The following is a 27,136-nucleotide window of genomic DNA, read 5'->3' as shown; positions in this document are numbered from 1 at the left end:
CTTAATCTATTTTTCATCACGTACTAGTCTCATGTTAATAAAATCCCAGATGGTTTCAACAATTTACATGTAAGTCAAAAGTGCCCTGAGCTGAGTATTTGACAATAAGGGTATGTCCACATTGCCGTAAAAGATCTGCGGCTGACCTGGGTCAGCCAACTCAGGCTTGTGAGGCTTGGGCTGTGGTGCTATAAAATGGTAGTATAGACACTGGGACTCGGACCAATGTCTACGCTGCAATTTTATGGCCCCGCTAGCCCAAGTTAGCTAACATGGGCCAGCCGCGACTGTGCTGTGAGCCTTCTGTTGCAGTATAGAATGTACCATAAGAGCTCCATAAATCCTTGTCTCTTTTATTTGTTGAACTTTAGCAACCAATGGGCTAATTTATCATTAGCACTGACAACTTGTAGTTTTGCTAATCCACATGCTAACTTTGCCACGTCTACTACATGTCAAAATTTCACTTTCAGAAAGAACCCTAGTCTGTCTTCTCTCCAGGTCCCCTTATTTCTTTCCATTCACATGATGCTGAAGCCATCTCTGCTGCCTTAGATATATATTTTTTTAAATATCTCTTACTCACAGAATCAATATAGAATTTGTGCTTACCAGATGAGAGCATCAGTACATCACATCTGATAACCTCTCTCCAGTGGTGGCTGATCATGGTATAGAAGAAGGCAAAACTACTCTGCCCCTAATGTTAATTATGTGACCCCACTGTTTGCACCTGTGCTTTATAAAATACATAGTTGGGCAGCCCCAGGAATTTTATAATATAAGGCCCTGATCCTGTAATAATTTCTGTATGAGAAGACCCTTACACCCATGAGGAGGCCAGTTGACTTTGTCATTGTAGTATTGGGGCCTAAATTGTTTGTCTAGAATACAAAGTATCAGAAAAACAAACAAACAAAAAAAAGGGGTGAAGGCAGGAACAAAAATAATACCCCAAACAATTTGTGTACTGTGGTGTTGTAAAAGAGTATGCATAAGAAATCTTTTGACTCCAGTATTGATCACTGTGGGCCAGATCCACAAAGGGACTTTGGTGCTGAAGCATTCAGTGTTGCAGGACCTAACTTTTAGGTGCCTATAAAATCACTGGAATGACACTAATCCACAAGATTGAGTTAGGCAGCTAGGCTCCTATACAGTGAATGAGGGAGACAGATGCTTTAGAATGTGATCCACAAAAGCTAGAATGCTAGGCAGAGGACTGCTTAAGCTAGCCAGTGGGAGATCTTGGGAGAGGTGTGACCTAAGCTCCTCCTCACTTTGAGATAGCAATCCTAGACTTAGGTGCCTATCTGTGCTAGCAATCCACTAATGAGATCCTGTGTCTCGGAGTCAGGCAGTGTAAGCACCTATGTAGTTTCTTGGCAGAATGAATTAGGAACCTGCCCGCCGTTACACAAAATGGCCAGAGGAGGAGGTGCCTACCTTACAACTTTTAGCCCAGTGATTAGAGCACTCACCAAGAATATGGGAGACCCAGGTTCATTTCCCCTTGCTTCTCTGCCAGAGGATTTGAACACGGGTTTCCCACCTCTCAGGGGAGTGCTCTAATCACACTGCTAAGGGATATTCTGATGTGGGGGAGGGCATCTCTATCATGGTCTCCTGTTGAAGTTGTTTCACTATGGATAAATAATAGAAGAGTGATTGGAGTCTTTCACCTCACATGTTCTGAAACACTGGACTATAGAGTTATTTTCTGTCTGGCCCAAAGCCTGTTCCACTGTGGGGTGGATAAATACTTAAATGGTCATTGGGCGAAAATGACACTCTCTAATCCAGCGGTTCTCAGCCTGCGGGCTGTATGCGGTCCAATTAGCACACAGCTGCGGCCCAGCTCAGGTGTGTGCTAAAGGCTGCAGGCTCCCAGCTGCCCTGCCACACGGCAGGCTCCGGGCTCTTGTCTGCCTTGCCTTGCGGCGGGCTCCGGGCAGCCACCTGGCCCCGCGCCCCCCCCCCCCCCCCACGTCTGGGTGTGGACAGCCGGCTGCCTCCCGGCCCCCAACCAGGCCAGGCTCAGGAGCCAGCTGCCGCCCCACCCTGTACAGTGGGGGTCGGGGTCCCTGCCTCCCGCCCCACACTCAGCTCTCTGCTTCTGGCCCCACTCTGTGGAGCGATCTCTGGGCAGAGGGCTCTGAGCATGGGGGCGGTTTCGGTGTGGGGCACTGATTTTAAACCTGCGGCCAGATAACACTTTGTGGGCTGCATATGCGGCCCAGAATGATAAATAGGTTGAGAACTACTGCTCTAATCCAATGCTTAGGGCACCCACCTGGGTTGCAGAAGATTCTGGGTCTGGTCCTCCTGCTCAAATCATTTTTTCTTTATTTATCCACAGTAGAACAGCTTCAACAGGAGAGATTGTGGGAGGCATCCTGCTGCAATAAAAATATCCCATAGCTGATAGGTAAGAGCATTCTCCTGAGAGGTGTGAGACCCTTTATGAGAAGGCAGACCCTGCCTGGAGCACCCTCCTGTGATATGCTGCAGCACAGCAGGTGCACCTATCTCAGTTTCCCCTCTCAGGTAACCCAGATGACTTCACTTCAGACTCTCTGTTTAAACAATACCCCTCGTGAAGAGCAGTTCATTACCAAATATAGTGCAAATAGTCTTTAACAAAAGTTCTAAAGCCTAGTTCATGTCATCCCCAGTGTATATAGTCCTTAAAACTGTACTCTTTGTCGTGGGAACCCCCACAGCCTCTCTGCTGGGAGATCACTGTCTCCCTGGTATGGTGTCTTCTGCCATGCTTAGGCTCCCTATCCATCCTTTTCCAACTCTCTGCCAGGATAGCCACCCTTATCCTTCTAGCTGGAGTGCAATCCCACTTTTCCCAGTGAGAACCCCCACAGCCTTTCTGTTAGGAGTGTCCTTGTCAGGGGAGCATCCCTCAGTCTCTCTGGCCCTCTCACTGTTCCTCTGGGGTCCAGCTCTCCAGCCTTGGAGATGTCAGCGGGTAAGTTCCTCTGCTGCCGCCCCTGCCTTCAGCCACCTCCGGCCCTTGCTCAAGCTCTCAGCCAGCAGGCATCTGCCTCTACTGCTCTTTCTGCTTTCATCCCTCTCTGGCCCCGAGACTCTGGCTTGGGGACACCAGCTAGCAAACCCCTCTTTCTGCTCTCCTGCCTACAGCGCTCTCCCAAAAATACTATCTCCTAGCAAATTCCTTGCTCTTCACAGGGAGGGCCTGCAGAGTACTTTCTGCTCTTTGCATCTTTCCTCAAAAACCTCCTCCATTTTCCTGACTGATTCTCACTCATTTGGTTTCTCCCTAGCCTTTTATAGCCCCCAGGTGGTGCCCTGCCCTCTTAGATGCTCCCAGTTTGGCCAATTATTCTGACACAGGGATGCTGGAACTGCCTCATTTACAGGGGCTAACCACCCTGTGGCATCTCTATTCAATTCTTTTCAACTTCTCTGGCAGAAAGAGGGGAATTTAACCAAGGTCTCCCATATCCCCGGCGAGTGCTCTGACCACTGGGTTAGAACTTATAGGTGGCACCACCACCATCTCCTCTGGTGGCCAGATTTTGAATGGAAGCCAATCCAATAGGTGGCCTCTGAGCAGGCCTACCTGATCAGTCCCCACATGCAACTTGGGCAGTTGATTACCTATCTTCCCTAGGTTCATGAATCACTTTGGGGCTTAGGCAGGAGATAGGCATCTGCACACCTAGAGTGAGGTGGCAGAGTGCATGTCCAAAGGCAGAAACTTAGGTGCAAAGAGAACTTGTAGGTGCTGAGAGAACTTGTACTCTGAAAACTTAGGTGCTGAGTGAGTTTAGGCACTTGTAGGGTTTGGTGGGAGTTTTGTGAAGTCTAAAACTGGACTTAGGTGGCTAAGTCTGGGGTTTAGGTGCCTACGTACCTTTGTGGAACAGGGCCTTTATCCTCTAAAATGTGAGATTTGATCACCCTTATTTTAGCATGGAAATGTTGATGGTCTTAAAATTATCTTCCAGACCTTTCTTAATTTCTAGCATAGTATTTTATTCTATGATTATATGTTGCATGAAGGAAGCAAATTTTCCCTGTTATCTGTCGTTGCTCATCTCTTTCGAAAGTTTATATTTTATTTTGTTAAGAGTTTAAATATGTTTTAATTCCACATTTGAACAACCACCAATATTATGGAAGCCCTCTTTGCTTTCTGTTGGAAACATTTTTGGTTGTCAACTTGCACTCATTCCAAAAATAGGTTAAAGGGTAATTACTTAATTATTTCTCTCCTTGAAGTTCAGGGAGGATGCTGTGAAGAGAGGCATCATGTTAATGAGAAGATAATGCTTAAATGAAATGCAGAAAAAGAGCTTCTCTTCCCTTTCCTATACCAAGTGAAAATTGTGATTTTAAAAAAAAGACATTTAACTCACCAGAAAGAAAGGACAAATGGCAACTCAGATCTTTTATATTGAGACCTGATTCTATGGTGTTCATGTGTCTTGCTTTCGGTGAACTGGTGAAAAATTTAATCACGATACATGCTGTGCAAAGGGAGATAAACTTAATTTAGTTGTGCGTGTTTCATAGAACATAGAATCATGGAACCATAAGGTTAGAAAGGAATGCAAGGGTTATCTAGTCTAACTCCCTGTCAAAATGCAGGATTTGTTATGTCTAAACCATCCAAGACAGATGACTGTTCAGTCTGTTTTTGAAAACTTCCAGTGAAGGAGCTTCCACGACTTCCCTAGGCAGTTTGTTCCAATGTCTTACTGTTCTTACAGTTAAGAAGTTTTTCCTGAGATTTAATCTAAATCTGCTATACTGTAGTTTGAACTCATTGCCTCTTGTCCTGCCCTGTCCTCTGTGGCAAGAGAAAACAATTTTTCTCCGTCTTTTTTTATAACAGCCTTTCAAGTATTTGAAGACCACGATCATCTTCCCCCGTTAATCTCCTCTTTTTCCAAACTGAACATACCCAGTTCTTTCAGCCGTTGCTCATATGGCTTGCATTCATCTTTGTCATTCACCTCTGGATCCTTTCCAGTTTTTCTGCATCCTTCCTATACAGCGGTGAACAAAACTGGACATAATACTCCAGCTGAGGCCTAACTAGCACAGAGTAGAGTGGTATTATAACTTCCTGTGACTTGCATGCTGTGCCTCTGTTAATGCAACCCAAAATTGCATTTGGTGTTTTTGCAACAGCATCACATTGTTGACTCACGTTGAGGTTGTGATCCACCAGAACTCCCAGATCCCTCTCAGCAAGGCTGCTGCCAAGCCAGTTATCCCCATTCTGTATTTGTGCCTTTGGATTTTCTTCCCTAAGCATAGCAAGTTACATTTGTCTTTGTAGAATTTCATTTTGTTGTCTATAGCCCATTTTTCCAATTTCTCAAGATCTCTTTGAATTTTAGCTCTGTTCTCCAAAGCGTTTGCAGCCCTACCTAGTTTTGTGTTCTTTGCAAATTTGATAGGTGTGCTTTCTATTCCTACACACAGGTCATTAATAAAGATGTTAAATAACTCTGACCCAGAACAGATAGCTGTGGGACCCTGCTTGAGACCTCTTTCCAATCTGACATCATTCCATTAATAGTTACTCTTTGTGGTTGGTTAACCAATTATGTATCCACTTAACGGTAGTTCCACCAAGCCTGCATTTCTCCAGCTTACTTGTGATAATGTCACGTGGGACTGTGTCAAATGCCTTGCTAAAGTCCAACATATTATGTTCACCGCATTCCCCCTATCCACCAATCCAAACTTTGTTGCCCTTTATTGTAAAGCTATTCAGTGTGCTAATCCCTTGCTCGTCTTTTTTCTCTTCCTTCCAATAATTTCTTCATATCATTCCTAACAGAGCCTTAACACCTCATGCTTTTAGGATGCCAGCTTTAGTCAGTGTCAAATTGTACCTTGGAAAAAATGTGTTGCAAGGTGTGTATGTCTCCAGTATTAGCTGCAATTGATAACTTCCTTTGAGATGTACTGTTACTCAAATTAGCAAAGGTTCTAACAACTTTTAATCAGTATCTTTTTTGTTTGTTTGTATCTTTCAATATGGGTGATCATGAGACCATTGAGAATTTCTGGATTCATTCTGAATCTCCAGTTGTTACATTGTTGAGTATCTGGTCTATGTTTAGTTAATTTGTTCTATAATAGGAATTAGAGATGGGGAAAATGTACTAGGCTGGGCTGCATATATATCAGAGTCCAGACCCTACCAGTGCAGAATCATTTTCTACAGTATAATTTCTAATGTTGTGTGTAGTCTGATTTTGTTTTTTAAATGACTCAAGAAATTGACCTTTATCCTCTTCTCTTTGGAGGCTGTTTTGTGTTGTAAACTTGCTATGAATTTCTTCATTAAGTGAAGGTAAAGAGGACTGTTGTTAGAATTATTGTGAAAGCTCACTGAAGGGAAGCCAAGTAGTTTCCCAATAATTTTCGTAAACACAAACCTTCCTTCCTACAAGGGCCATAAAGTATGAATCCTTCACAGTCCAGAGTTTGATTTTTTTCCCTCTTTCTCTGAGTGTCTATTAACAAACTTAAGATGAGCATTATGTGTAACATAATGTGATTTGGAAATATTCCTGATAAGTTTAAAATAAATTCAGTATGGTTTTCCATTATTTTTATTAAAAAGGAAATTAGGCATGAATTAGAAAAATTAACTATATGACTTGGAAGGGGAACATTATTCTGATATTTCAGAAGTTTCCTGAAGGGAATTCTTCATGGGGAATATGTTCTTTCTCTTGCTGTCAAACTTGGCATTTGGTCTAATCATTCTCTAATTGGAACACATGGCTATGTAACTCAGAAAGAAATGAAAAGAAAAATCCATTACAACAGTGCCGTTGACTTTTCTAGATTTTTAATAAAGGGAAGAATGATAGGTCACTTGACAATTATGTTAGCTAACTATAAGTGGAGGGGAATCACTGAATTTTGCCCTTCCAGAGGGTTAAATCTTCCTCTGTGCGTGTTCTGTGTGAGTAGAGAGACTTTGTGAATTAGGGGACAATGTAAAACTATGTTGTGTGTGGTTAGTAATCCATTAATTTAACTGTATGTGTGAAAGCTGTGCTTTTTAGTCTGACTTGATTAACTTAATCATATTAAGGATTAAATTACTTTGAGACATAAATGGTAAGAAGAAATATTCTACAAATACATTAGAAACAAGAGGAAGACCAAAGACAGAGTAGTCCCGTACTCAGTGGGGGAGGGGAGACAGTAACAGAAAATGTGGAAATGGTGGAAGTGCTAAATGACAACAAAAAGATTAGTGAACCTACACTATGCAAAACGTAGTGAATGCCAGTGAAAATGAGCGAGGGCCGGATAGTAATTATCTTTGAAAAGTCATGGAAGATGAGAGCGAATCCAGAGGACTGGAAAATGGCACTATATTTGCCCATCTATACAAAGGGAAATAAGGACAACCTTTGAATTTCAGACCAGTCAGCTTAACTTCAGTACCTGGAAAGATAATGGAGCAAATAATCAAGCAATCAGTTTGCAAACACCTAGAAATGATAAGGTGGTAAGTCATAGCATGGATTTGTCAAGAACAAATTCTGTCAGACCAATCTAATAGCTTTCTTTGTCAGGGTAACAAGCCTTGTGGAGAAGGGGAAGCGATCGATATGGTATATCTTGACTTTAGTAAGACTTCTGATACTGTCTCACAAGACCTTCTCATAAACAAACTAGGGAAATACAACCTAGATGGAGTTCCTATAAGGTGGGTGCATAACTGGTTGGAAAACCATTCCCAGAGAGTAGTTATCAGAGGTTCACAGTCAACCAGGAAGGGCATATCAAGTGGCGTCCCACAAGGATCAGTTCTGGGTCCGGTTCTGTTCAATGACTTCATCAGTTATTTAGATAATAGAGAGTACACTTCTAAAGTTCGCAGACGATACCACACTGGGAGGGGTTGCATGTGCTTTGGAGGATAGGATTAAAATTCAGAATGATCTGGACAAGCTGGAGAAATGGTCTGAAGTAAATAGGATGAAATTCAATAAGGACAAATGCAAAGCACTCCACTTAAGACGGAATAATCAGTTGCACACATACAAAATGGGAAATAATTGGTTAGGAAGGAGTACTACAGAAAGGGATCAGCGGGTCATAGTGGATCACAAGCTAAATATGAGTCAACTGTGAAACACCGTTGCAAAAAAAGCAATCATTGTTCTTGGGGGGGTGTATTATCGGGAGTATTGTAAGCAAGACAAAAGAAGTAATTCTTCTGCTCTACTCTGTGCTGATTAGGCCTCAACTGGAGTATTATGTCCAGTTATGGGCACCACATTTCAAGAAAGATGTGGACAAATTGGAGAAAGTCAAGAGAAGAGCAGCAAATACAATTAATGGTCTAGAAGACATGACACATGAGGGGACATTAAAAAAAATTGGGTTTGTTTTAGTCTAGAGAAGAGAAGACTGAGAGGAGACATAAGTTTTCAAGTACATAAATGGTTGGGAGGAGGGAGAAAAATTGTTCTTGTTTACCTTTTGAGGATAGGACAAGAAGCAATGGGCTTAAGTTGCAGCAAGAGTGGTTTAGGTTGGACGTTAGGAAGAACCTTCCCATCAAGGTAGTTGAGCGCTGAAATAAATTGTTTAGGGAGGTTGTGGAATCTCCATGATAAGAGCTTTTTAAGAGCTGGTTACACAAACACCTGACAGGTATAGTCTAGATAATACTTAGTCCTGCCATTAGTGCAGGAGACAGGACTAGATGACCTCTTGAGGTCCCTTCTAGTCCTATGATTCTGTTTTTCAATGAATGTCCTCTCTAAAGAACAACTAAAGTTTTAAACAATATATTATTCTCAGGCTGAGGACAGAATGGGATGTGAGAGTGGTACTTTAGTTTTGTTTTAAATGTTTCAGTATTTAGTTCTCTTTTCAGAAAGTTGAAGCTTGTGTTTGGTAATTTTTTTGTGAAGGGGAGGCAGGATAGGTTTGTAAAGCAAAGGACTGGGAATTGGGAGACCTATTCATAGTTTCAGCACAGAGTTGTTGTATGTTTTGGGGTAAGTCACTTAGACCCATGCACTTTTCTAATACTTAGCTACTTCATTTGATGGTTGTGAAGTTAAACTAATATCTGGAAAATGCATTGAGAGTCTGGAATGGAGGGAGCTCTGTAAATGCAAAGTATTTTATTTATAAGTATTATCTTCTTAATGTGATGCTTCTCTTCATGGCATCATATTCTTCTTGGGTACTGAATTAAGTATGATGGAGAGGGTTGACTGTGTAAAGTTTATAATGCGGTGAGGGAAGGTGAAGATGGAAGGCTATTTATTTCTTTGGGCGATTGTTTACGCTAAGGGGAAAATGCTGAGAGATGTTGAACACCTATAACTTATCTACCATTGATTTCAATGGCAGGTGTACGCACTTGGAAGATACCTGGCACCTTTTAGTACTTGGCCATGAGATTAAATGAAATTGACCTTATTCTTATTGTTTTCATTGCTTCCCATAGCAATTTCTATTGCAACTGTGTGTTAATTTCACTCCACAGATGCTTGGCAAAGCTATAGGCATCAGCAGAGGCATTGGAACTTTCTGCCTGCAGACTTGGGAGAAAAGTATTTCATCAGTTATTTATATTTTTATTAAAACAATTCTGTCAAAACTGATTAGATTAGATCCCTCTACTCAACCCAGAAAGTTTCCTACTAGACCAAGATAAATGGGCAGTGTGGACTTTTTAAACCATGGAGATAGAAGGGTGACTGTGAAAAGATTTTTGATATACGGAGAACGATTTTTGGATGTTCTCTAAGATAACCTTTATTCTAGGGGAGGTATGGGCTATGTCTTCACTGGACCAAAGCATACATATGTAAGATAAAAATTACTTGTCTGCTCTTTTTTTTTCTTTTTGGATTAGTGATGGGAAGAAGAGTAACTCTGAATCTACCAACCCCCACTCCCCAACCCCATCCCCCCACCCTCCAAAATCCAGCATATATTATATGGGTAATTGCATGGATGGGAAAGGTGAAAGAGGAGGTAATTGCAATTTTAAACATTTTGTAATAAATAGGATAAGACGAGTTACTGTGCATGTTTTGGGAGACTGACATAACTGGCATTAGAGGTACAATAAAGACAACACAGAGCAGAACAGAGTTGTAGATTTGCGGGCCAGAAGGGATGATTGTGATCCTCTAGTCTAACCTTCTTTGTAACAGAGACCATAGAACTTCCCTAAAATAATTCCTAGACCATATCATTTAGAAAAACATCCAATCCTGATTTAAAAATTGTCAGCGACAGAGAATCTACTATGGCCCTTGGTAAATAATTCCAATGGTTACCAATTTATGCCTTATTTTCAATCTGAATTTGTCTAGTTTCAACTTCCAGCCATTGGATCATGTTATGTCTTTCTCTGATAAACTGAAGAGCCCATTATTAAATATTTGTTCACCATATAGGAACTTACTGACTATAAACAAGTCACCCCCTAACCTTCTCTTTGTTAAGATAAATAGTTTGAGATCCTTGAGTCTATCACTATAAGGCATGTTTATAATCCTTTAATCATTCTTGTGGCTCTTCTCTGAACCCTCTCCAATTTATCAACATCTTTCTTGAATTGTGGTCACCAAAACTGGACACACTGTTCCAGCAGCAGTTGCATCAGTGCCAAATAGAGGGGTAAAATAACCCCTCTACTTCTGCTCAAGATTCCTGCTTATGCATCTCAGGATCACATTAGCTCTTTTGGCAACAGGGTCACATTGGGAGCTCATGTTCAGCTGATTATCACCATAATCCCCAAATCTTCCTCAGAGTCACCGCTTCCCAGTAGAGAGTCCCCCATCATGTTAGTATGGCTTACCTTCTTTGTTTCTATATGTATATATTTACATTTAGCCTTATTAAAATGCATATTGTTTGCTTATGCACAGCTATGACCAAGCAATCCAAATTTCTCTGTATCAGTGACCTGTCCTCTTCAATATTATCACTCCCCCCAATTTTCTTCTAATCTGCTAACTTATCAGTGATTTTTCTTCCAAGTCATTAATTAAAATTTTAAATAGCATAGTGCTGAGAACTGATCCCTGCATGACACCACTAGAAATGCAGCCATTTGATGATGATTCCTCATTTACAATTTCATTCTGAGACCTATCAGTTAGCCAACTTTTAATCCTTTTTAATGTGTGCCATGTTAATTTTTTATCGTTCCTAGTTCCTTAATTGAAATGTCTGGCAGCACCAACTCAAATGCCTTACAGGAGTCTAAGTATATTACATCAACTCTATTGCCTTTATCAACCAAACTTGCAATCCCTTTAAAAAAAAAGGTAGCTTGATAGGATCCATTTTCTATAAACCCATGTTGATTGGAATTAAATTATGTTACTTTCCTTTCATTCTTTATTAATTGAGTCTGTATCAGCCGCTCCATTATCTTGCCCGGATCAATGTCAAGCTGACAGGCCTATACTTACCTGGCTCATTCTATTTATACTTTTAAAATACTGGCACAAAATTAGCTTTCTTCCAGTCTTCTGGAACTTCCCCAGTGTTTCAAGATTTATCAACATTAATGGTCTTCAGCCAACTTTTTAAAAATTCTTGGGATCAGGTTATCTAGACCTGCTGATTTAAAAATGTCTAACTTCAGTAGCTGTTTTCTAACATCTTCCTGAGATACCAGAAATTGAAAGAATGTTATCATATGATATGACTGTATCATCTGTTTTTCCCGAAATACAGAACAGAAATAGTTATTGAACATTTCTGCCTTTTACAGTATTGTTGATAATTCTACCATTTCTGACTATCAATGGACCGATACCATTGTTAGGATTCTTTTTACTCCAAATATACTTTAAAAACTCCTTATTGTCTTTAAATCTGCTGGGCATAGATTTCTCCTTGTGTCCCTTTGCTTCCCTTAACAGTTTTCTACATTTCATAGTTTCTGATTTATATTCATTACTATAAACTTCATCTTTCTCCATTTATTATATATTCTTTTTTATAGCTGCCATCACTTCCCCTCTAAACCAGATCTGTTTTTTGACCAATACAACTTTCTTCCTCAATTGTGATATTGTGATTTTTTGGGGGGGCATCTAGTAAAGTGTTCTTTAAAACAATCGCAATTATTTTACACATTTTTCTGATTAAATTCTTCCTCTCAGCTATTATGGTTCATAATTGTTTTCAGCTTTGTGAAACTGGACCTCTTAAAGCACCAAGTGTGTATATATCAATGGTCTGGACTTTATTCTATTTGCACGTTATAAATGTTATCAAGTCATGATCACTTGTATCCAAGTTACCATTACCTTTTAGTTCTGTGATCAGTTCCTCTTTATCTGTCAAGACAAGGTCTACTATATATCATTCCCCCATGTTGGAGCAACATTTTTTTTTTTTTGAGTTAAGAAATTGTCATTTGTATTATTTAGAAATTTCAAGGATGTTTTAGTACTGGCAGCATGAGGCTTCCCAGCACCTGTCACTCAGATTGAAGTCCCCATTATCACAGAGCTTTTTTCCTACACAGCATAGATTGTTATTTATTCAGCCAGTCATCCTTTTCCCTAGTGTGATTTGGGGGCTTGTAGCAGACACCAAGTAATATCCCATTTTGTGCTTTATCTGTTAGTACTGAAGATAATTTTCTTCCAAGTTATCAGTGACTCAGAAACAAGCAATATCATTTATGACACAGTGTCACTCCTCCTTGCCTTTGCTCACTCAATCCTTCCTAATTAGGTTATAACCCTTGATTTTAACATTCCAGTCATGAGAATCTTCCCATCAGGTTTTGGTAATACCAACTAGATCCAATTTTTGCTCTTAAATGAGCAATTCTAATTCCTCTTGTTTGTTATGTGGGCTCCTAGCATTGGTATATAGGCAACTAAAGAATTTCCTCTCGTCATGACCTTTGGTTCCTTGGTTAATAATATGCAGAAAGAACTAGTAATGGTACTCTTCCTGATTTTACAGAAGCTCTTTAGAGAACCAGATGATGGCAAAATGATGCTTTATTTATTATATGCCTTCTGGACAAATAGGACAGGTATATCAGGAAGCATTTTTTTCCCCAGAAAGGTGAGCCTGTAAATCCTGGAACATTTATCATGGTGAATTTTAATTATTTAGCTTGTTTATATGGCTCAGAAACAGCTGAAATACTGACACCATTAATTAGGCCTAGTTCTTTGTAATAACTGAGAATAAGTTAATTAGAGGGTTAGGGAGTATCTCCAATCTAGTGATGCAAATTATCTTTACATTTGAATATTTCCCAAGGGCACCCACAGAAATGTTGGGTTCAGAGTGTTGTCATGGGAATATGTTTCATAACTTTAAAAAATGGAGATTTGAATCTGAAATTTTGTATGCTCACTAAAGTTCATATTGCATGGATATATGAGATTCATGAACTTGTATACTCTCGATTGCTAGCATTTTTGTTTTAAAAGTGCGTTTCACTTAGCAAGGCAAAAAATGTAGAAATTAGTACAAGCAAATTTAAAAGACAATCTAGAAAAACATGGTTATTAGAAGGTTTATATCTCTTAAACAAGTTTATTTTTATTCTGCACCATCCTGGCCCTAATTCTGAAGCAAGAATCTCTGAATTTTGTGGTGCATTTATATCAATTTTTTTTGACATGCTGACATTTCAAAGGCAGCATGAAATATCTAGAAAAATATTTATTAAAAACAATTGAAACAAAAGAACCTCCCTCAGTCCACAATTATAAGATAGAAACTAAGGACTAATCCTTCATTGATGATATTAATCAGTCTAGTTCAGTTGAAATAATAAAGCCATGCTGATTCCCATCAGTTGAACACGTGGTCCTAAATGTTGCATACATTTCTTTGGGGTTCACTTCAGAGTAATTTTGGATACTTCTCCAGTTTTGTGCTTCAGAAAACAGGGTGTTTTGCTATTAAGATTTTCCATTTATTTGGGGGTTTTTTAGGTTTGCCATTAGAACAATGTATGTAATCACATGAAGGAAAGTGTAGTAACCCTTATGTGTGTGAGGGAAGTGTTCCTCTCACTTTCTCTCTATCATATTTGAGCCAGACAGAGCATTTCTCTTCTCTCTTCCCTTCCCTTGCTCATGAAGTTGAGGCAAAGGATCCATCTAATTTTTTTCCCTCCCTCATGGGGCACCACGGAAAAAACATTTCCAAATCTTCTCCCTCACCCTTTTCTCTCCTTCAGCTTCCATGACACATTCTTTCCTGCCTCAGGCTGGGAGAAGGCAGTACAAATTCTTTTTACATGCCCCTCCCTTGAGGGGGGGCCAAGAAATGGTCAGTTTGTCATGTTTTGCTTCTCCTTTCTTAGTTGGAAATGGAGCAGAAAGGTAGTATTTTCTTCCCCGTGTTGTCTTTTACACTTTGATCTGGGGCTGTGACTTCCATTTTACTGAAGCTCTAAAGAGCATAGCATGCTTAAAAAAAACCTTGTTTTGCTGTATGCCCTGTTGCGGCTTCAATAGAGGAGAAACCCTGGAGTATCCATACTTCAAATGGATAATATTTGGGCCCAGCACCTGCTAAGGAACCACCTCTTCCTGCTTCTAAGCATTTGGTAAGTTTGCAGTCTGAAAAAATGCCAGTGTTAAGATTCAGGAATTTAATTCCCATCTTTGTCTACTACTGTCACCTCCACCAGGAACAATCAACTAAAATAAAATATACTCAGTTCATACTCTTTATGGAAGCAGTGCTTAACTGTTTTCATATATTAACTAAACATGTAGCAATAAAGCTAGGCTTATTTAATTGAGGTGATGTTAGTTGCTGATAAAGATGGGGTAAGATGATGATATGCTTCTTCATATATGCAGATGTGTTGGAAGAGGATGAGGAAGAATCTGACAGAGAGCTGGAACGACAGAATATTGAAGAGCTGTATGACTTTGTGAGGCACACACATCAGCAGGAAATCCAGTTTTTGTGGGAGGACGTACAGCACTCTGCATTGATTCCTGTATTGAGGCCCTATCAAAGTGAGGCTGTGAACTGGATGTTGCAGCGGGAGAATTTCAGAAACAACCCTACCAATGGCAAGTACATGGCTGTGGACAACAAATGCACATCTTGATTATAACGCTACTCAAAACAAATATACAATAACAATACAGTATCAAAAAGGATTGAATATGAACTAGCACAATTTTATGAGAATAGTCTCCTTGATAATTTAGTAATTAGAAGCTTTGCTTTTATTATTTTATTAATAAAAATTGTAGTTGTATTTGAGGCAACTAGTTAAGCGTTATTTTTGTGGGGTTTTTTTTGTTTTTTTTTTTAATTGTGAGCTGTTTTCATTCTGGTCTAGAACTTAATATAGACATTGTCAATCTGGATACGTTGCATTTTACTATTGTTTCAAAATATAACATTTCACAAAATAAAGTAGTCTTATAATTAAAGTATTTAAGTTTGAAAAATAGCTATTATCCATGATCAGTTGTCACGCTTCAGAATATTTTGGGCTATACACTGAATTTCCCTACCATTGTTCATTACTTACTTACTATGTCTTTTGGAGCAGCCTTGGCATTGATTCTGCATTGCTGTGGATGTGTTATGATCAACAAGAAGCCAGAGTTTTAGACTAAGGATTATATATTATTACAGTATATAGTTCTGGTGACCCAGGGAACAATTGATCAAGCTGGTTGACCCTACCGCTCTGAAGATACTTTTTCAAGTGCTGGTCACTATGCATATTGCCTATATGAGTGTACATGTGCGCCATATGGCCGAGTCCAGAAATTCTAACAAACCGTGCCCATTGGCTCTCACGTGTGGAGTAGTTCTATTTGTGCTCCAGACTGAAGACATAAGAAGCAATGCAGGCTGACGCCTTTGCAGTTCCTTCTTACTGCTGCATGGCCTGAGTTGGAATCCCGTGTCTGCAGATTTCTCCAACTTTTCTCTTTGATAGCTTGTAAATAAGTATTGTAAATAGTTTTAATATTAGTATAGGTAGTATAGCTTGTTCTTTCCCCCCATACTGGGGACTCCCTCCTTGCAGTCTGGGACTATGCCCAGAGTCCTGGGGATTCAAGAGCTGCATGTCCTGCCCTCACTACTTCTTCATGAGTGATGATCACCAATGCTGTCTCTGCAGCATTATGCTTCGCACCCAAGCAGTAAAGTGCAGCATCTCACTTGTTTCCACCATGAACACGTGAAGCTCATGAACTTTGATTAAGGAAACACCTTATGAAGAAGGCTGAGACATCACTATGATCTGGGTCAAGGAGATGCCTGTGTATATCAGTCCCATCAAATGAGTAGTGCCCCTCCAAGCACAAGCTTAGGAATGGAATCTATGGCTGCTAAGCCAAGGAATCTTCTTTCCAGACTTCCCAGGAGAGTAGGGGGCACTCTCATGGTCGCAAGGATATGTTCATAAATGAAGAGATCCCTCCCTAACCCTACCCAAGACGGGAGAGCCTCACACGTGGATGCTGTGGTGCCAGGACCACTAAAAACCCTGAGACTGAAAGGTAGCACGCACAAGAAAAAGAATCTGTTGGTTCCATCAGTGGCTCCAGCTCTGAAACACAAGGACCAGCAACTGCCAGCTCCATCCAAAAGTGCTGGACCTGACTCTTCATTGGTCCCGAGGGTGAAACTGGAGGATGAAACTGCTTTTATGACACAAGAACCATCCCCTCTCCAGCCGTCAGGCAGGAATCATAGAATATCAGGGTTGGAAGGGACCTCAGGAGGTCATCTAGTCCAACCCCCTGCTCAAAGCAGGACCAATCCCCAACTAAATCATCCCAGACAGGGCTTTGTCAAGCCTGACCTTAAAAACTTCTAAGGAAGGAGATTCTACCACCTCCCTAGGTAACGCGTTCCAGTGTTTCACCACTCTCCTAGTGAAAAAGTTTTTCCTAATATACAACCTAAACCTCCCCCACTGCAACTTGAGACCATTACTCCTCATTCTGTCATCTGCTACCACTGAGAACAGTCTAGATCCATCCTCTTTGGAACCCCCTTTCAGGTAGTTGAAAGCAGCTATCAAATCCCCCCTCATTCTTCTCTTCTGCAGACTAAACAATCCCAGTTCCCTCAGCCTCTCCTCATAAGTCTGTGTTCCAGTCCCCTAATCATTTTTGTTGCCCTCCGCTGGACTCTTTCCAATTTATCCACATCCTTCTTGTAGTGTGGGGCCCAAAACTGGACACAGTCCTCCAGATGAGGCCTCACCAATGTTGAATAGAGAGGAACGATCACGTCCCTCGATCTGCTGGCAATGCCCCTATATATACAGCCCAAAATGCCATTGGCCTTCTTGGCAACAAGGGCACACTGTTGACTCATATCCAGTTTCTCGTCCACTGTCACCCCTAGGTCCTTTTCCGCAGAACTGCTGCCTAGCCATTCGGTCCCTAGTCTGTAGCGGTGCATGGGATTCTTCATTCCTAAGTGCAGGACTCTGCAGGTGTCCTTGTTGAACCTCATCAGATTTCTTTTGGCCCAATCCTACAATTTGTCTAGGTCCTTCTGTATCCTATCCCTAGCCTCCAGTGTATCTACCTCTCCTCCAAGTTTAGTGTCATCTGCAAATTTTCTGAGGGTACAATCCACACCATCTTCCAGATCATTAATGAAGATACTGAACAAAACTGGCCCTAGGACTGACCCTTGGGGCACTCCGCTTGATACCGGCTGCTAACTAGACATGGAGCTATTGATCACTACCTGTTGAGTCCGACAATCTAGCCAACTTTCTATCCACCTTCTAGTCCATTCATCCAGCCCATACTTCTTTAACTTGCTGGCAAGAATACTGTACCGTATTCTTACGTAAGAGACCGTATCAAAAGCTTTGCTAAAGTCAAGGAACAACACGTCCACCGCTTTCCCCTCATCCACAGAGCCAGTTATTTTGTCATAGAAGGCAGTTAGATTAGTCAAGCATGACTTGCCCTTGGTGAATCCATGTTGACTGTTCCTGATCACTTTCCTCTCCTCTAAGTGCTTCAGAATTGATTCCTTGAGGACCTGCTCCATGATTTTTCCGGGGACTGAGGTGAGGCTGACTGGCCTGTAGTTCCCAGGATCCTCCTCTTTCCCTTTTTTAAAGATGGGCATTACATTAGCCTTTTTCCAGTCGTCCGGGACTTCCCCGGATCGCCATGAGTTTTCAAAGATAGTGGCCCATGGCTCTGCAATCATATCTGCCAACTCCTTTAGCACTCTCGGATGCAGTGCATCTGGCCCCATGGACTTGTGCTCGTCCAGCATTTCTAAATAGTCCCGAACCACTTCTTTCTCCACAGAGGGCTGGTCACCTTCTCCCCATACTGTGCTGCACAGTGCGGTAGCCTGGGAGCTGACCTTGTTTGTGGAGACAGAGGCAAAAAAAGCATTGTGTAAATTAGCTTTTTCCACATCCTCTGTCACTAGGTTGCCTTCCTCATTCAGTAAGGGGCCCACACTTCCCTTGTCTTCCTTCTTGTTGGTAACGTACCTGAAGAAACCCTTCTTGTTGCTCTTAACATCCCTTGCTAGTTGCAACTCCAGGTGTGATTTGGCCTTCCTGATTTCACTCCTGCATGGCCGAGCAATATTTTTATACTCTTCCCTGGTCATGCATGCATGCATCCTCTAATATTGTTGGCCCCATGAATGGAGAGAGAACAGTTCTCAGATGCAGATGAATCAGACACCCTGGATGGTCTCTTTTCTCCTCAGAGAGAGCTGAGCTTTGATAGGCAGTCAAGGAGTTCTGGATGCCGTCCTCCCAGATATGACTTCCCCAAGCACTGCTGGCACCTGATTTAGTGGGGCCCCCACATCCAGTCGATTCCTCCGTTTGTCCTTATTGTGGCCTGTGGGACTCCTAAGGAAAACACCCCAGATCCGTTCATGTGTCATACCACACTTCTCCTACTTGGCATCCACCAGATCATCAGAGTATGAGGAGAACGACGTTGATCCAGATCTGCAGGTGCTGATGGGAATCTCATCCTCATTTCTGGAAGAAACTGTCACTCCATTCTCACTATCTCTGCCAAGTGACCATAGGCAGTACCAGGAGCTACTTCAGAGGATAGCCAATGACCTCCAAATATCAGGAGGTCCAGGACTTCCAGTACCGACTATTCTGTAGCCTACAAGTCCAAGCAAGGTGGTGCTCCTGATTAATGAGGCCATCATGGAGCCAGCAAGGGTGGTTTGATGCACCCCAGTCTAATGGGCCCCCATGCCTAAGAGGGCTCAGAGATGCTATTTCGTCTCTGCCAAAGTGGTTGAATTTCTTTTCTCCCACCCATCATCCAACTTCCCAGTGGTACAGTCAGCCATGGAGAGAGTAAGATCACAGCATTCCAAGACCACCCTGGCTGACAAGGGCTCAAAGAGGTTAGATTTCTTGGAAAGAAAGATCTTTTCCTCTATGAGCATGCCATTCCATATCAGTACCTACCAGGCTTTGTTAGCAAAATATGATTTTAAAAATTATGCCAGGCTGGCTGACTTTAAGGACAAGTTTCCCCCTGAAGACAGAGCCCAATTTCAGTCCTTCATAGAGGAGGGCAAATGAGCGGCAAAGACATCCAGTCAAGCTGCAATGGCTTAGTCACTGGCGTAGTTATAAGGTGTGTGTCTTGGTTTCACCCTTCGGGGCTTCCAGGGCAGTCCAGAATACCATACAGGATTTGCCTTTCAACAAGTTGAACCGTTCAGTAAGAAAAAGGATGAGTTCCTTCACTCATTGAAAGACTAGAGGTTGACTATACACTTCCTGGGAATTGACCCCCTGGGCCCAAGGAGAAAACACCAGAGGCAGGTGTGTAGGTCAAGGCCATATCCTCCACAGACGTTCTGCTATCAGTAGGTGGACTCCTTCCTACAGCAAGGGGCGATAGAACAAGTCTCACTACAGTATCAAGGGAGAGGATTCTATTCCCCTTATTCCTCAGTCTGCCCCGCCCCCCCCCCCCCAAAAGAAAAAAAAAAGGAAGACTGAGACCCATTCTGGATCTTTGATTTGGGCACTCTGTATCAGGACTTGAAGGAACTAGAGTAATATTAAATGGTCAGACATCGTACCAGCCATTGGAGTCCTGGACTGGTGCTGCGTGACTAGTGTTGAATCCCTAATCAAACAGGCACAACTTCCTTGGGCTGATCACCTTGTATGTATGGATGCTATGTGACTCTACGAAGCCATATTTTATGGACAGTGGAAAACAAGAATGTGTATGCTAAGAGGCCAATGAAAATGATGTAAGGACATTCTCAGAACTCACCTACAAGCTGTCAAAGTTGATCCGAACACACATGGGAAGCTGCTGCTGTTGGTTAATCAGGATGGCAGCAGACCTGTTGGTCTGCAGTTAAAGCCATCGAGAATATCAGCACAGAAAAAACCAAAGAGAAGCCTCAGTGAAGAAAGCAGGCTGTGCCAAAAACATGTGGTCAGACATGTGCAGATGGATCTGCGCATCACTCATCAGTTTACATTCGCACAAGGTGCACTGAAACAAACTAAATTTTACGTTTTGCCTATGATGGGAAACTCCAGTACGGCCTGCATCCAACCCCTCATAAATGTCAGAGGATTTAGAAGTCTTGGTTTTCAGACCCCTCTGCTACCACGACCTTTATCCATTCCCACTCATCCACTAAAGGCTACTTCTGATGCTTCAGCCGAGACCAACCCGCCGCTTACCTCCCCTTATCTTTTGGGGCCATCTCTCACTTTTCACCCACAATTGGGACTCCTAATATGACTCACAGTTGGGTCTTAGAAATTACCCACCAAGGATAGTTCATAGAGTTTCTCTTCCCCACAAACTCCCTTCCCAGTCCCCCTTCAAGGACCATTTTCATGAGGTTATTTTTCAACAAAAGGTGGACTCTCTCCTCCTCCGAGGGGCAATGGACCGAGTGTCACCTTGGTGAGAGAGAGAGTGCTAGTCCCCTTATCTTTTAGTCCTTTAAAAAAAGATGGAGCAGGGAGACCCATTCTGGACATTTATAAGTGAACATCTTCAAAAATCAAAATTTAGGATGGTTACACTAGCATGAATAATCCCCTCCCAGGGGATGTGGTTCGTGGCTTTCCACATGGACACTTACTTTCATGCAGATATTAATTTCTCCCACAAAAAGTTCCTTCAGTTTTTAGTGGGTTGGGAACATTTCCAGTTCAGAGCCCTTCCCCTTAGATATTCTATAGCACCCAGAGTATTCACTAAGGTCTTCTCTGTGGTGGCAGCCCAAATGAGATGTTGGCGTTAAACAGTTTTCCCATATCTCAATGACTGACTCCTAATAGGTTGCTCCAGCTATGAGGTTAGATTGTTCCTTCTCAAAGTTGCCAATCTTCTAGCAGTACTGGGTGTCTGTGTGAACAAAGAAAAGTCCTTTTTAACACACCCACACAGATAATAAACTTTATGGGAGCAAGAGCATTTCTCCCCGTGGAAAGATTTCGGTTAATGAGCAATCTGATAGGCACACTTTGACCAGAGTCCTCAGTCTGTAAGTAATCTGTGCTTTCTCTTCTAGGCCACATGACCTTGTGAACTTGTGATATCATTTGCCAGGCTTCCTGTACACTGTCTACAGGCCAGACTCTGGTAAATCTACTAACTGGGCATGGATCACATCAACACCAGAGTGACTGTTCCCACTATCGCTTCTTTTACCTGCTGGTTGAACCTGGATCGAATAAGAGTAGATGTCCCCTTCATCACTCTTGCCCTCTCTGTCACCATCATAACAGATGGCTCCCTTATGGGTTGGGGTGCTCACCTGAACAACCATGCCATACAAGTTATCTGGATCCACAGGAGGCCAGACTGCACAACAGTCTTCTGGAACTGAGGGCAGTCTGCCTGGCATGCAGGTCTGGTCTTCCACTCATTCATTCTTTCCATGCCCAAGTAACGTCAGGCAATGTCACCACACAGCCTTTTACATAACAGGGCAGAGCAAGATATCTTTCCCTTGGGAACATTCTCCATTTCCCACGTGTCCATGAAGGTTGCTATTACCTGAGCCAGAAGTGTGAATAAGATGGAAGCCGTCATGGCAGACCCACCATGTACTGTTTGCACAAGGGAAAGGTCTTCCTTCGCTTCCATCCAAATTGCTCCCCAAAGTTATTTCTGAGTTCCATGACAACCAAACTATCTACTTACTTGTTTTCTTCCTGAAACCCCATTCCGCTGCTGAAAAGAGAAGACTTTATTCCCTCCATGTCAGATGTGCCTTGGTTTTCTAGCTGCAGAGGACCAAATCGATGAGAAAATCATTAAGGTTATTTATTGCCATAGCAGAAAGGTTGCGAGAACAAGTTTTATCCTCCGAGTATCTAAATGGACTTCTGGGCACATCACTGTGAGCTATCAGTTAGTACATATACCTCCACCATGAGAGCACAAGGTGCCTCTTCAGCAGTGGTGCCCAAACTTTTCCTGTTACCCCTCCTCTCCACCCGCCCCCGTTACCAGTTATGGAATCTGTCCGTGGCGTGCTCTCTCTCACTGCACAGTTGGCTCAGCAGAGGAGCTTGGGTTGAAAGCAGAGATGGGAAAAGAATTCGGTATGGAGGAAGAGCTGGGACTAGAAGCGGAGCAGGAATGAGGGCAGAGCTGGGCTGCAGTTGGAGCAGGTGGCAGAGTGGATCTGTGGTTGGGGCCTGAACAGAGCAGGGCGCAGAGTGGAGCTATGACTGGGGACGGAGCAGGGGATGAAGTGAAGCTGTGGCTGGAGCTGCGCCTGGGGGCAGAGTGGAGCTGCGGCTGGAGCTGGTTTGGGGTGGAGCAGGGCTGGGTGGCACTCCCTCCATACCCCACATGGGGGCTGGCCTGGGCCCCTCCGCACCCCCAGAAGGAAGTATACTCCACAGTTTGGGGCCACTGCTACCCAGCATCCCTGCCGGAAGTACCATTACTGGACATGTGCAGAGTGGCTACCTAGAGTTCCAGGCACACATTCACAAAACATTACACGCTAGTGTAGTCCTCTGCTGCAGATGCAGTGCTGTGGGAACTTCAGTACTTCAAGCATCTTTGCTGCTCTGTCTCCCTCACCCCACTCCAGTCCCAATACAGGTTCTCAGTCACTTGTGTGGAATGCACATAGGGACGAGTACTTGAAGAAGAAATGGAGGTTACTTGTCTGTAATTGGAAGCTCTTTGAGATGTGTGGTCCCTATCTGAATTCCATTACCCCCTGTCTGTCCCCTCTTGTTTGGATCCTACTAGATTTGCGGTAAGAAGAGGAACTAGAGAGGTATCAGCCTGCATTTCCTCTTGCACCCTCAGTCTGGAGCATGAGGAGAACTACTGTGCATTTGTAGGGCAACAAACATTGCTTGTTAGAATTTCTGGACATGGGTTTATGGTGTGTGCACACGCTCACGTGTGCAGTACAGATAGGGACCACACATGTCAAAGAACTTCCAGTTATAGGCAACTAATTCCAGTTTTTGGTTCCTGTTTGCCTTTAAATGTCATAATAATGCTGTGCAGTTCTAAGCACTATGAAAAATCTTGTAATATTCATATGGTTTCCTTCTCTATAGAAAACACACTACACTTTCTATGGCGAGAGGTCATCACTCCAGATGGAGTAAAACTCTACTATAATCCATTTACTGGCTGGTGAGTTGATTTTGTTTTGTAGAGGGAACACTGTTGTTCCTGGCAGCACCTAAACATGCCACTTTGTGAAAATTTTGTTAGAAACCTTCACATGAAGAGCATTGGATAAGTAATAACCGTGCCTTTTCAGTTAGTAAATGTAGAATAAGAGGTATAGGATATTTAATATGAAAGAAGAAAATGTGGGGTGTGGCGGGGAGAAGAAAGTTTATAAATTGTAGGTTAATGTCATCAATATATTCGCTGTAGGAACTTTTTTTCTTAATTCAAGTGTAGTGGATTCATTCTTTTTTAATTAATGACTTGAAGGCTACAACCCTTCAATTTGTGTTCCAAGTTTTTAAAGTTTACAGCAAAGAGACAGTATAAACTTTCATTTTTCTATTGATCTTGGACAAGAAAATAGATTAATACAGTAACTAGTATTGCTTTAATAAATTATGAATTTTGTGAGAAATAAATTTGTTTGTATACTGTAGTGTATAGTTGCTTTATGCAGATTTTGTTCATCTTTACCTTTTGAAAATTATGTAAGTTATTGTTTTGTAATCTGTTTAAACATAGCCACCAAAGCAATTTTCTTTAACACAGGTGCATATTTCTCTCTATATATGTAGCTTGCAGAAATTATTCATTATCTCTGCTCCTTTGAACACATACTACTCTTCTGGTCACACTAGTTTGTAACTTGTTAAATTTTGTTTGGGTGTGTGATAATGCTAATCTTTAGCATTATCCGTGAACACCCAGTTGCAGGGCCTCCGTGGCCTGGAGGAATCCTGGCAGATGAGATGGGTCTTGGAAAGACAGTAGAGGTACTGGCTCTTATTCTGACACACACCCGACGAGATGTTAAACAAGATGTGCTGACACTACCCGAGGTGAGAGAACTATGGTAGATTTTGGGAACAAACAAGGTACTTCTAATATGTGAGGCATGTTCCTGGTGTTTAGCTATCATTTTTTGTGTGGCAAAGTCTGTAATGAAAAGCTGTGCAAGTGAAAGAAATAGTCTGTCTGTTAGCACGTGGTCCTTGGTGATGTGAATAGGAAAACAGTACAAAATATTATGAGGAGCAATTTGTATTGTTTGTCATTGATGTGAATGAAGAACAAAGTCTCAGTTGTAGGCAAGTTACTTTATTAGCTTGCTTTTTAGAAAAAGGGATGGTAAAAGTGCAGAGATTCCAGGCAAAGTATATTTTAACTGCGGCAAAGGGTCTTGTGGCACCTTATAGACTAACAGACATATTGGAGCATAAGCTTTCGTGGGTGAATACCCACTTAGTCAGATGCATGTAGTGGAAATTTCCAGAGGCAAGTATAAATATGTAAGCAAGAATCAGGCTAGGGATAACGAGGTTAGTTCAGTCAGGGAGGATGTGGCTCTCTTCTAGCAGCTGAGGTGTAAACGCCAAGGGAGGAGAAACTGCTTTTTGTAGTTGGCTAGTCAGTCACAGTCTTTGTTTAATCCTGAGCTGATGGTGTGAAATTTGCAAGTGAATTGAAGCTCAGCAGTTTCTCTTTGAAGTCTGGTTCTGAAGTTTTTTTGCTGCCGGATGGCTACCTTTAAATCTGCTATTGTGCATCCAGGGAGATTGAAGTGTTCTCCTACAGTTCTCCAACACTTCAATCTCCCTGGATGCACAATAGCAGATTTAAAGGTAGCCATCCGGCAGCAAAAAAACTTCAGAACCAGACTTCAAAGAGAAACTGCTGAGCTTCAATTCACTTGCAAATTTCACACCATCAGCTCAGGATTAAACAAAGACTGTGACTGACTAGCTAACTACAAAAAGCAGTTTCTCCTCCCTTGGCGTTTACACCTCGGCTGCTAGAAGAGAGCCACATCCTCCCTGATTGAACTAACCTCGTTATCCCTAGCCTGATTCTTGCTTACATATTTATACTTGCCTCTGGAAATTTCCACTACATGCATCTGACGAAGTGGGTATTCACCCACGAAAGCTTATGCTCCAATACGTCATTTAGTCTATAGAGTGCCACAGGACTCTGCCACTTTTACAAATCCAGACTAACATGGCTACCCTTCTGATATATTTTAAATGAGACTTATAACATAGAAAACGGATCAAATTTTGGCCTTGTATGCATGCACGCACATTACGTAGTCTTCACTGGGATATCTTCATTGATCTGTGTACAGCATTTGGCACATCATATGCTGGGAATTTACTCCTCCACGTTCCGTTGTGTATTACATTCTAACTAGATCGTTGGTGGGCAACCTGCGGCCCATGGGCCGCACATGGCCCATCAGGGTAATCTGCTGGTGGGCTGCGAGACAGTTTGTTTACATTGACCGTCTGCAGGCACGGCTGCCTGCAGCTCCCAGTGGCCGCAGTTCGCTGTTCCCGGCTAACGGGAGCTGCGGGAGGCAGCGGCCAGAATGTCCCCGCCTACCTTGCGACCTGCCAGCAGATTAGCTACCTGCTCCTGTAATAGAACCATAAACTCTGGCTGAGTTACTGAAGTCCTCAAATCACAATTTAAAGACTTCAAGTTACTCTAATTTAAACCAGCAAGTGACTCAAGTCCCAACCTCCCTTCCCTCGAAGGTCTCTGTCAATATGGCCTGGGAGGAAGTCCCTCCTGACCCCAAATATTGTGCTCAGTTGGACCCTGAGCATGTGGGCAAGAAATACCAGCCAGATACCTGTGAAAGAATTCTATGTTGTAACTCAAAGCCCTCCTCCTCTATTGGGGATATTTGCTACTGGCAGTCACAGATTGCCTACAATGGCATGTGGCCCATCTCATTGAACTGTCCCTTCAATACACTTATCAAGCTTAGTCTTAAAAAAGTTAAGTTTTTTGCCCCCATTGGTTCCCTTGGGAAGTTGTTGTTCCAGAACTTCACTCCTCTGATTGTTAGAAATCTTCATCTGATTTCAAGTCTCAGCTTGTTGATGCCGGCTTATATCCATTTGTTTTTGTGTCAGCATTGGCTCTTAACTTAAATAACTCCTCTCCCTCCCCGGTATTTTTTATCCTCTGATGTATCTATAGAGAGCAGTCATATCTCCCCTCAGCCTTAATTTGATTAGGCTAAACAGTCTCCTCTCATAAGGTAGATTTTCAACGCCTCTGATCATCCTAGTAGCTCTTCCCTGCACCTGTTCCAGTTTGAATTAATCTTTCTTATATATGGGACATCAGAACTGCAAACAGTATTCCAGATGAGGTGTCACCAGCGCCTTGTATAATGGCAGGAATGCTTCCCTATCGCTACTGGAAATACCTCGCCTGATGCACGCTAGAATTGCATTAGCCTTTTTCACAGCCGCATCATATTGCAGTTCATAGCCATCCTCTGATCACCATGGGAGAGTGCTAAAGGAGTTGGCGGATGTGATTGCAGAGCCATTGGCCATTATCTTTGAAAACTCATGGCAATCCGGGGAAGTCCCGGACGACTGGAAAAAGGCTAATGTAGTGTCTATCTTTGAAAAGGG

General features: G+C 42.3%; 1 protein-coding gene across 3 annotated transcripts in view; it reads left to right on the top strand.

Annotated features, from left to right (window-relative positions):
• SHPRH (SNF2 histone linker PHD RING helicase) overlaps nucleotides 1-27,136 on the top strand; it is a 140,199-nt gene that overhangs the window by 12,663 nt on the left and 100,400 nt on the right. For all 3 annotated transcript variants that reach the window (XM_077813173.1, XM_077813171.1, XM_077813172.1), the window contains 3 exons: nucleotides 14,859-15,077; nucleotides 23,582-23,660; nucleotides 24,391-24,541. In XM_077813173.1, coding sequence (XP_077669299.1) covers nucleotides 14,859-15,077; nucleotides 23,582-23,660; nucleotides 24,391-24,541 — 449 coding nt within the window. The remainder of the gene's footprint in view (nucleotides 1-14,858; nucleotides 15,078-23,581; nucleotides 23,661-24,390; nucleotides 24,542-27,136) is intronic.

Source organism: Eretmochelys imbricata, chromosome 3 (genome assembly GCF_965152235.1).
Source record: "Eretmochelys imbricata isolate rEreImb1 chromosome 3, rEreImb1.hap1, whole genome shotgun sequence".
Classification (NCBI taxonomy): Eukaryota; Metazoa; Chordata; order Testudines; family Cheloniidae; genus Eretmochelys; species Eretmochelys imbricata.
The sequence above is the reverse complement of the archived record's forward strand: the minus strand, read 5'-3'. Positions and strand labels throughout refer to the sequence as shown.